At 41.5% G+C, this 11,508-nt stretch overlaps 1 protein-coding gene across 2 annotated transcripts in view; it reads right to left on the bottom strand.

Annotated features, from left to right (window-relative positions):
• Positions 1–6: 6 nt before the first annotated feature.
• vps35 (VPS35 retromer complex component) overlaps positions 7–11,508 on the bottom strand; it is a 14,944-nt gene continuing 3,442 nt past the window's right edge. Inside the window, exons 5-18 of one of the 2 annotated variants that reach the window (XM_035651724.1) lie at positions 10,482–10,664; positions 10,153–10,372; positions 9,692–9,775; positions 9,126–9,235; positions 8,465–8,561; positions 7,065–7,213; positions 5,614–5,821; positions 3,880–4,035; positions 3,638–3,760; positions 2,867–3,046; positions 2,528–2,767; positions 2,149–2,292; positions 1,082–1,272; positions 7–568 (exon numbers count right to left, since the gene is read on the bottom strand). In XM_035651724.1, coding sequence (XP_035507617.1) covers positions 1,093–1,272; positions 2,149–2,292; positions 2,528–2,767; positions 2,867–3,046; positions 3,638–3,760; positions 3,880–4,035; positions 5,614–5,821; positions 7,065–7,213; positions 8,465–8,561; positions 9,126–9,235; positions 9,692–9,775; positions 10,153–10,372; positions 10,482–10,664 — 2,074 coding nt within the window. In that variant the 3' untranslated portion in view covers positions 7–568; positions 1,082–1,092. Of the gene's footprint in view, positions 1,273–2,148; positions 2,293–2,527; positions 2,768–2,866; positions 3,047–3,637; positions 3,761–3,879; positions 4,036–5,613; positions 5,822–7,064; positions 7,214–8,464; positions 8,562–9,125; positions 9,236–9,691; positions 9,776–10,152; positions 10,373–10,481; positions 10,665–11,508 lie in introns of both variants that reach the window. The other variant, XM_035651723.1, reaches the window with a different exon arrangement.

The following is an 11,508-nucleotide window of genomic DNA, read 5'->3' as shown; positions in this document are numbered from 1 at the left end:
CTAATCTACATTAATCATTAGCTAGCTGGTTACATCTGTTATAAGACTATAGTGTTAAAAGTATAGTCAAATGTCTGTTTTGGCTGTCATGTTTTAAGATGTTCCATGTTGGTTTTGCTACCTAGCTAGCTACTCTACATCAGTTGTTAACTAGATAGTTACATGTGATCGTTAAGATTTGACTGTGTCACTTAACCATCTTCAAAATGTGGTTGTCTTTTCAACATAGATGAGCCTAGCATATAGCATATCTAAGTACAGGACCAGGGTTCCAAAAGGGGTGGGACTTAGGACGGGTCAATTTTCGCTCCTACAGATGACTAGATTTGTGACGTTATTTGTCATTTCTTTGCAGCCCAGCTGGCTGAAGACTATGATCATGCAGAAGGCTGCACAATTACTAACTGAATTGACTAATTTCCCACAGTCAAAGCCCGACAAGATGAAAAGATGCTTGTTCTAAAACATTTATCAGCTTCTAATGGGAACAACGTTTGTTGCGTCATTCCTGTGGGGCCAGTTTGTATGTGCTTCCATTTGTCTGGTCTTCAGTTTGGGTGGTCCCACCCTAAAGAACAGCAGAGTAATTGATTATTCAGGGGTAGGAACTAGCTTGTATGCAACACAGCTGTAACACCACTACTAGATTCTGTAGCCTTTATACACTCAGCTAATACATTCACTTCTCAGTATGGAAAGATGTGAACAAGTGAGGGGTTGATGACTCCGTGGATACACCTACAACAACAGTCTACTTCGACAATAAAATGATACAGGTTAAAGACAAATTGGTCAAGTAGGAATTCATAAAGGAATGATGCCCAAGACTTGTGCAGTGTTGCTGGCACACACTTCTTAAAATCTAACACCTCTGACCTGTCGCAGAAAACACTTCTGCTAGTGAGGGACAGCGAGGAGGAAATGATGCAGAAAAATGAATAATAAAATGAAGGAGTGAGTTCTTTTAGCTCTTCTTGACATTAATTTTATTCCTGGCCTACAGGATGGGATTTTGTGTGTGTGCAGTTGTATATTCATAATATTGTGAAACATCTAAGGATGGGCTTCACATCCTTCCAACCTGCAATAGTTTTAAAGGACCAGGCCCTCATAGGCGGGGCCCTCGGATTCAGGGGATTCCCTCTGCAGGCGAAGATGTTCCAGTGTGTTATGGAAGTGTTTGTTGATCTGCTCCGTTTCCTCGCTCGCCTCCAGGTTGGGAAGATCTTCCCTGATCTTTTGGATCAGCTGGTTTAATACTTGGACAGTCACCTGGAGGGGGAGAGCACACGGCACAGTGTAAGACTTCCTGGTTGATATTAATAATAGATTTTATAGACTGTATTCACATCATATGGAAGCAACTGTGTGTTTTGAAGGTTAAAAACAATGTTGGCTTCAAATTAATACAGCCAAGATGTCCCATCAAAATGACTAAACTTTCTATGTCCCACCCCTTTTTGCTCAGTACTCAGTTGACAACAGTTAAGCAAGCTTCAGTCAGAATCTCGTTCAACTTCGTCCTGTCCTGTATTTAGACATGCTACGTGCTACGCTCGTCTGTGTTGAAAAGAAAACCATATTTTCAATTTGGTTTAAAGATAAAAGCGACATATAGTCAAATCTTAAGTAAACCAATGTTAGCAAAACCCTAGCTAACTAGCTAGCTATTCTACATCAGTCATTAGCTAGCTGGTTACATGTGATTGCTAATGTTAGCAAAATGCAAGGTATTTAGATAGCTAACGATGGATGTACATTAGCTAACTAGATGGCTAGCATTCTCCTAACATTAGCTAACTTAGGATTTGACTATATGTCGCTTAACCATCTTCAAAATGTGGTTGTCTTTTCAACATAGATGAGCCTAGCATTCAGCATATGCACATACGTGCGGGAGAGGAGAAAGTTGACAGAGGTTAGAAAGGGTCAATTAGTCAACTGTTAGCTGTACAAATCAACATATTTAGACTTACAGAGGTTGCTTAAAAGGTACTCTGGAATTTGGCATGTTTTTACAAGTGGGTCCCCATTTTGTTTGTATGCATGTCCATACAATGTGATACCGTCCCTGTTTAATGTATTGTCAGTCTGATGGTTGTACACAGCACACAAAAAAATTGAAATTTGGCATTTGGGGTGTCCTACCGCATCGTTTTCTCTCTCATAGAAGCAGACGTATCTGTTGAGGATTTCAATGAACAGCTGAACTTGCAGCGATGGGTCCATGCACTGGTTGGCAATCTTCAGAGCTTTCTTTAGACACTCCATCACCCGCTTACCATCACGGATCTAAAGACGCAACATCACCACATCAGGGGTTAGCAAGAACAGCTCTGGAAATGTGGCAGAACTATGATGTAGCAAACCTACTGGACACATATTATATTATTGAAATATAATTCTACTACTCAAAGGGAGTATACTGATGACACAGGACATTTAGTTCCGTTCTCTGATGCAAAGATTTTTCCAGATAAAAGTAAGTTTGAAATTGTGGAAAATACCCAAAACAACTGCAACACACCTCTTCACCATTTTTGTCAGTGCTGCGACCGGACCAAAAGAGATGGGCGCAGATGCTGACGGCTCGGCACTGGTCAGGCTTTTTCAGCAGCTTGGATGCAGCCAGCGCACACTGAGTCCTCAGCGGCTCGTGGTTTTCCTCGCTGAAACATCGCATTCGCTCAAAGGTGCCAATGATCAGTGTGATGGCTGCCAACTGGGCTTTGGAGTCGCTGATCTCGTCCTCGTACAGCGAGAAGGCCTGGTGAAGAGGCAAGAGGAGAAATGGAAGAAGTGGGGTTGGTGGGTGGTTGAACACTCAAGAGATGCAAAGGACCAACAGCTTAATCAAACGTTCTACCTGTGACATGAACTCGTAAGCTACGGTCTCGTGGTTCTCAAAGCCAATCTCGCCCGCAGCCAGCGCCCCCTGCAGGAAGAGTCGAAGAGGCAGTTCGGCCAGCTCAGCTTTGATAAGTGCACTGATGGTCTGGTGAGCGAAGGAAAAGATCTTCTGGCACTTCTTTTCCCACTTGTCATCCTGATGAGACAGATTTGAGATCATTTATACAGAAATTCAACAGGTTAAATTTGAGGCTTTTAAATACCTTTGTAATCCCTTTATGAATGCAGTTTAAGACATATTTTACATCCATACTGGCGAAAAGTATGAAGGACAATCAGTATTGGTTCCGGTCAGTTATGTTTTTTAGTTGTTACAACATCAATCCAATCCAATCAATGTTTAAGACCTGTCAAAATCATATTTAAGACATTTTAAAAGACTAGTGTTTAAGATTTAGTCGCATCTAGTGGTGAACTGAACTGAGCACCACTCATGTCTGTATTTGACAACCTGGGAATGAGAAGGGGCTGTAAAGTGTGTAGGAAAAACTATGGTGGTTCAACATGGCAGACTGCATGGAAGGCAAACCACAACGTCTGTAGATAAAAACCGCTCATTCTAAGGTAACAAAAAGACAATAATTCTATATTTATGTATATTACACACTAATGAAAACATACCTATGAATATTATATTCCTTACAATAGAGCCTACTGAATGTAACACACTGAACCTTTAAGACCCCAGGGGCACCCTGTAATGATGAGATAAAGTATGTCTGCATACCAGTGACGAGTTTTCCTTGTATCTGAAGGCCAGCTGGTAGGCAGCGAACACCAGAGGAGGAAGTGTGTAGCGAATCCTTTGGTTTCCACCTGCACCAAAGTGTTTCCGGGCTGTGTTCAGAATCTGACCACAAATCAGAATGTTAATTCCAATGAAAACCAGAGATAATAGTAAAAAAAGTGCAGTAGTGGCAGTAGACTGTAGTATGTAGTATATCTAGTACACGAGATGAAAGGACTCACAAGGTACTGCTGATCAGGGTCGTCAGAATGGAGCAGATGAATGAAACGACCAACAAGGCTCTGCTCCTCAGCAAAGTCCTCAGGGTCGGGATCATCAGCCGGTTGGTCTGGCTGGTCCTGTATCAGTGTGGATACCAAGTTCAAGATGGCGTCCACCTAGAAAAAACAAGAGAGGGAGCAGTTTTGATTTGATGTACTTTCCTACATATTTTCTTCCTGCTTTTGGCTGAGTGGATGAAGAAAGACTCAGTAGTCTTATCGAACAAAGCCATCTCCACTGCAAACCCGCTCATTGTGATCACTGCTCTCCATCACAGTGACAATGTAATGGAACTGGATCTAACTCCAGCTCTGTAATTACACAGGTAGCCCACTCTGTGTCGACATCAGTGAAGTGAAACAGTGAGTGTGGGGAATATAATAAAAGGAGGATACAGGCTGATCACGTAAGATACATCCATCTAGCGTTGCTGCGGTGCTATCAAAGGATGCTGCTATTTCAACTCCCTGGGGTCACTGAGCGCTGGTCTGTGACTTTCTATTAATATCTCTGCGATAATAGAGAACAGAAATATGGTTCAGATACTGTCTGAATCTGTAGACTCTCCGCTTCCAAGTCTATATTCTCACAAGAGCGTACGTGATTCACACAGCAAACTAGGAGGAAGAGGAGAAAACGTCTGCTTTTTAGCGTGCCTAATTGGTGGGTTTGTGCGTCCGTCTACATTTTGTGTGAAACTAACTGATATATTATACATTTATATACTTTTTCTTATTCATATATTCCACTATTTTGTGAACCTAAGACTTTGATAAATCCATTTTCAAGCACCAAAACAATTGGTCCACATGAGTAAAGGTGTGTTTCGGAGTTACATTTTTCAGCTTTATGGTCAAATTATCTCTTCACTCAGTGCTCTAGGACAAATGGTGCCTCATTCAACAGATAGCTGAGGTCTTTCTGCACTTCCTTTCCCACTTGGAAAAACTTGCATTTACCCGTTGTGGCTTTTTAGTCCACACTCCTACGCAGAAAGTCGGACAATGCGCAATACTTGTATTATTTTCCCTTTAATATATTGAATAAACAATATTATATTATTGTTAATATTTACTTTTTATAAATAAGAAACAAAAATGTGTTAAAGTTAAATAATTACATTTTATGGCATCTGTCCAGTTTTATTTATTCACTGTGTCCATGGAAATTATGATGAACGGCATATAAGGTTTCCTTATGCAGAAATTAGTGATGGGCAAATATGATTAAGTACAAGTTTGAACAACTCTTTTTAGTGTCTGGCATGTACCGGGTCAGCCTGTTGAACGAGTGCTCCCTGCTCATGAAAGACAATCCCAGACTACGCCCCCTCGCTGTCAAACTGCCTGCTACATGGGAAGCAGGACACCCAAAGAATGAGCGGGAATCATTATACGCCATATTTAGCAAAATGTATCAAAACTAGAACGGTTCGACACATTTACACGCATCAACTCGAAGACATCGATTCTGTGAAAAGAATCAGTCCACCCATCACTAGTAGAAAAAAAAAACACATTCAAAATGTTGTTGTGAATGTATAAAAATGTTAGCAGCAACAGTTATCAGGATTTTGCGGAATCGTCCAATATCAACGATCTGTCAGGTGATAGAGTTGGTGCTGCATTCACTGTAACTTTCATTAAAAGGCCAACGTGTAAATGTTGCGCTCAAGTGGTAGCTAGGAGTCAGACCTGTTCCTGTGCCACGATGGTGGTGTTGTAGTCCAGCGTGTTGCTTAGCACATAGCAACTCATGCTCTTCCGCGACTCATAGTCAAAGTACTCGAAGAGCGGTGGGAAGTGCTTGAGCTGCAGCACTGTCAGGATGTTGTTGTAGGTATCCACCGGGATCTTCAGCAGTCGGGTGAGTTCCTTCGACACGGCGCTGCTGGTCGCTATGCTACAGGAGGGAAAAGGTAAGGGTCAAAGTGTGACACGAAGTGTGCAAGCAAGCGAGCACATTACAACCCCTGTTCTCTCCTGTCTGTGATCATATTTGTATTAAAAAGGTATATATATGGAGTAACAATGCAAGTAATATGGTGTATGATGGTATCCAGGCTGTCACCAACTCCAACTCTCCGTCCTCTCCCCATTTCTGTTTTTAGGTTCTCTCGACTGTGTAAACATGTAGGTCTTTTTTTGCGCCTCACCCTCTTTCACCCATTAGCAGTGTTTCCATCAACGTATTCCTATGCACATTATAAAGTAAACATACATAATGTCATTTTAGTTACAAAATCCCAAAATGTGTGTCCAGACTTTTTTGACTGATGGCACAAAAGGGGCACTGATTTTTGCAGGGGTATTTCTCAGTTTTCCAGTCATTCCCAATGTATGCAATTCCAATACCATTTAGAACCCCAGTAAGCAGAAATATTCAAATACAGGTGGTAAAAATAACACATTTATACCACATGCACAAAAAACTGCCTGGTTTTTGCCCAAAGCTGCATTGGATTAGTATAAAAGGGGCATGTAAGTAAAATTACCTCGGAGCTTACTTTGGAGCTTACTTACCAACATGCAAGCAGTTTTCATATGATACCAGTACATTGACTCTAGCTTTAAAGAGCCTGCTACAGCCTCTGAAAAGTGTTAAGGTAAGGATAATGGGGGGAAACACCAGGCAGTCCCTCTAGACACACCCCTGACATCATCTTGTTGCAACCCTTTTCTTCTAGTTTTCCAACCAGAGAAATGCTGCCACCTACTGCTGATCTCAATGAACCAACTCCTAATATTCTCATAACTGTAGTGGATGGAAACAAGCATTCATTTATATTTTCTATTGCTGAATTACTCTAAATTCAGTTAAAATCTGAGATATATTTGGATGGAAAGTTAGCCAAACAAGTGGTTGTTTTTTTTCCTTTAAAGACTGAATGTGTAGCTCGTCTCTTTTCTTGCATTGTTGTGAAAATTCAACTTTTAATAACGTTCGTTAGTTTTATGTTTTCAAATAACTACTAGCAAACTGCAACCCTGGGAGCTTGGAGGGGTTACTGTAAAACACCCAATAATGGCCAAATGTCCAGTATTTGCTAGACTCACTCCACTGAATACACTGTTAAATACTGCAGACATCCTGTGACCATTCACACCAAACGCACTGTTGGTGTGTCAGGACTTTGGGGACTTACTGTTCCAAGTTGAGCTTGTTGAATATCTCCACAGTGCCCTCCAGGACCTTGTCTACATAGTCCACACGATCAGGGTAGCATTTCATAGCCAAATTGATGAGAGATACCTGAAGAGATACCACATCCTCCGATGGCATGTCCTGGCGAGACTGAAGGAGGAATCACAGAATGAAAACATCAGCAATGTTGTTTTTAACTTAAACTTAAGCTCACCATAGCTTTGGAAGGGGCAGCCTAGTTTTTTTTTTTGTTTTTTTTTTTTAAAGGAAATTACATCAAATCACAGGAAATCTCTTTAATGCATCTATTTATTAAACACTGAAGGACCCCAGGCTATTTATAATTTAAAACAGGATGTACTTCCTGTGCCAGCCACAGACACTGCTGAGCCAGTTTTACAAAGCAATCATCAAGACTTGCACACCTCCAAAGTCAGGAAACAAGCAAGGAGAAATCACTGCAGGCCCCTCACACTCAGGACACAACCTGTTTCAACATCTCCCCTCTGGTAGGCGCTACAGTACATCAAAATTTTGGATTTGTCAAACATGAAACTATAGATCCACACATTAACCTAACAAAGCACGTCATGGTGCGATACTGCAAATAAAATAGAGTAATCGTTTTCCTCCCCTGTTCCTTATCTTTTATATAGTTAAAACAATGATTCCAGGCCAGACAGATCATTATTTAGCCTGGCTACCATCAAGCCAAAGGCAGCGTTATCAGTCATCAGCTTAAGCCAGTTCCTCTTTCAGGGTGAAGAATACTTCTAGCTGGTGCTAACTCGGACTACCCCCAGTAGACAAAGCTGAGTGATTCTGGTAAGGGCTTTTCTAAACCAGTCTCCCAATTTTTCAAGAACTATTCCCACAATGAGTGTAAGGAGGTACTGCCTCTGTGTCACATAAGAACAGCTTGTGTTGGAAATTTAACACAGTGTCTGTGTTACTTTTCCTACACAAGCTGTTCTGTATCAAGGCCATCTGATCAGTCATACTGTATAATCTCTTGAATTGACAAAAGCACCCTATCCTTATACAGGTCTTATCCTGTATAAGTCAGGTCTTATCCTTATCCCTCTCAAATGGAATTCTAAGCAGACAGCATAGAGGTGTATACTTGCATATACTGTGCATAAAAACATCCACAATACACGTGTTAGTAACTTATTGCACTAGTCAATATCTATTCCAACACTTTAACATACTTGATTCTGATTAATGTGACTGCATTGAATTCATACATGAGCCATAGGAGAAGTGTCCAGTCGAGTCTGAGTTGAAAAATAAATATCGGCTGCATGGGACTTTAAACAGTCCCATTCCATTCAATCAGTCTGTACTGTGTGGAGACTGATTGAATTGTCTTACAGGCCAGGTAAACCTAATGTGACCTACCTGAATGACAGTGGCTACTTGCTGAGAGAAGATGTCAAACAGCTTGATCTCAGCTGGAATGCCGGGGCCATCTTCTCGATGAGCAAACAGAGCCAGTCTGAAAAACAAAACACACATTCTCACTTGACAGTAATTTTATTAAACCATCTCTTGATACTAGTCATGTTTCATTTAGTTGAAGGAGAAGTTATTTTCCTTTTTACAGAAGACCCAGTTAATCTAACTCTTTGAAAACTCCAAAAAAAATCTATTGCTTACCCTGGGACAGCAGTATACTATCAGCACTGTGGACTGTATGGAGCAACTGAGTATCAGTAATCAGCACCCTATGTAAATAGGGTAAACTAAATTATGAGACACACCTTTAACCATAATGCAATTCAAGACAACGCCATCACTAACTACTGTCTGAAGTTATACTAACACCTCACCTATATTGCATGATACACAATTTTTTGGGTAAATTTAACGACTTCAACAATACACACAGACACTTCACTGTGCTACATTATGAATCGAATAATTGGCTTCATCAAAAGCATTATATGCAAATAATGATATTGCTAATGCTGTAAAATCTCAAACCAAAAATGATTTACCATTTGCCATTAAGCAGGAGTTTTTCATTAGCGTTGTTATTTCACAGTGAATCAAACTGTACCTGTCAATGAGGGCAATGATGATGTTCTTGACATTGACGTGTTGATGGAGCTCAGCACAGGAACGCAGGAAAGGGTTCAGGGTCTGAAGGTGGAACTCATCTGGGAAAACCTGACAAGACAAGTGTAGTTTAGTTTAGTTTAGGAGTGCACAGGTGTGCTTTTATCTAAAAATGCATTCAGTGCAACAGTGCATTCTACTCTACTCTTCTGTTGTAGCCATCAGCCTATCCATAATGATTAACATCCATTCCATAATGTAGACACGAGTAAGATCCATTCATGTCACGTCATTCTAGTGGTCTCCAGTCTGCAGTGTAGTACCACACACTTCAAACTTGTCAAATAAAAATGTGATTCCCCCCCCCCCCTTCTGTCCACCCACGCTCACCCAAATGTGCGCTCTTACTATTTCTTTCTCTTTCTTTAGGGAGTCTAATTATAGAGCATAGATAAAAAGAGTGTATTTAATGAGGATTGTCATGCCATGGCCAATATCAGATACTAAGGTCAGTATTGGCTCCACCACTAATCCAAGAGTTTGAATCAAAGCACCAGAGGTGTCTACCTGAATGATGCACTCCATTAGATACTCCTGAGCCAAAGAGTCTCTGCAGTTCACAACCTGCTCCAGCACTCCAGCAAGAACAATCTGTGGAGGGAAACACAGAGGAAAACCAGTGTAAGCTGCTTTTCAGTCTGGTGACAAAGAAGCATACAGCACTGCTAGAGCGAGACTAAAAGCAGGCATCAAAGAGACATCAGGAGAGATGCCAACTCCCCAGGATTAACAGAAATTAAATTCTTTGAATTCTGACATGATGAAGGCCAAAAACAATTCTGAAAAGTTCTGGACAAGGACATCACGCTGAAATGTGTTTATATACTTTCTTAAGAATTAGCTATAAACTGAAATTCTGATCTTATTTAAACCACTGGAAGACATGAGTGCAAACCAAATATTGCCACTGTATGGATCGAATCTCAAAATCAATCTTATCTAAAAACAACAGACAGACAAACACACACCTGTTTGTACTTGTCCACGTTGACGCCCTCCAGCTGGCTGAGGCGGACGAGGTTGGTGCCCACCAGAATCCTAAGCTCCTGTCGTTCCTTTTCTCTCTTCTCTCGGTCTCGGCTGTGACCCTGATGCTGCATTCGAACCCATAACTTGTTCATTTCCGCAAAGTTCAGAAGGACAAAGTCGATGGAGTCGTTGATATCGCCCGTCATTTCCTCTGTTCCCCTGTGGAGTGAGGTTAAAAAGCACATTGTGGCATGTATGTTTGGCAAGCAAGCCAGAATAGCAGCGCAGTGGACAGGAGACTCAAAGAGACACAGCTTGACTTGCTTACTCTGACTGCTCTCCATCATCTGGCAGTATGTTGCGGGTGCACTGCAGCAGGTAGTTTCTGAGGAAGAGCCCCCTGAGTGGGTGCTGGACGCCACGACACATCTCGACCAGGTCCTTCAGAATGTCCTTTCGAGACTGGGGGAAGGAGCGAACGTACACCACGCCCACTGTGATCAGCAGATAGCTGTGGAGAGAGGGGCAATCATCTGTTAAGATGTACATTTTTGCCAATACTTTCAAGTATAAACCCCAAACAAAAATCAATGGGAAGGCTGGCATCTATTTAGAGAGGCAGCATGCTGAACTCTGACTGATAATCAAGCAGCAGGTAGTAGAGATGCAGTAGGAAACTTTAATTTCATCTTTTCACAGCTTCTGAGTTCCAGTACGGACAGTGCAGTACTGTTTCACAACATGTCCTGTAAAAGATATGTTTACTAGTCCCTAGATTTACTGATGCTCTTAGAAAAAAGCCACATGGCCCAAAATCTACCTAACTCTAGTAGACTGCGGGCTGAGACAGCACCCAACCACCCCAAACATTCGTTTTTTACGTTGTGATATGTATATTTGTTCCTCCTCAGAATCGCTGGCTTTCTGCAACGATGACACATTTTGTTGTTCTTAAAAAGCAGTTCACTGCGTTTTACTCAACCGTCTCCCACACGTTACATTTGTTCTGCTCCTCTTTACCGTTTGTCATGTAGTGCAATGCACACGTGTAATTTGTTGATGCCTCATAACAAACTGATAATTACATTCCAATGGCAGACTCGTCACATAAAAATGAGACTGCACAGAGGCCTGAATCAAGATCATGATCATATTTCCATTCATTTTGCAACCCTACTGAACAATTAATCTGAAGGCCAGGCATCTGTGTGTGTGTGTGTGTGTGTGTGTCTGTGTGTCTGTAGATCAGCCCCGCCATCTTGCACACAAGCATTGACGTAGACAGCCGAGTAGAGAATGGCAAAATTCCATGTACAGAACCAGACAGCCTGCATTATCAGACCTAATAATCAGCT

Source organism: Morone saxatilis, unplaced genomic scaffold, assembly GCF_004916995.1.
Source record: "Morone saxatilis isolate NCDOM2014 unplaced genomic scaffold, NCSU_SB_2.0 Contig11, whole genome shotgun sequence".
NCBI classification, from domain to species: domain Eukaryota; kingdom Metazoa; phylum Chordata; class Actinopteri; family Moronidae; genus Morone; species Morone saxatilis.
The sequence above is the reverse complement of the archived record's forward strand: the minus strand, read 5'-3'. Positions and strand labels throughout refer to the sequence as shown.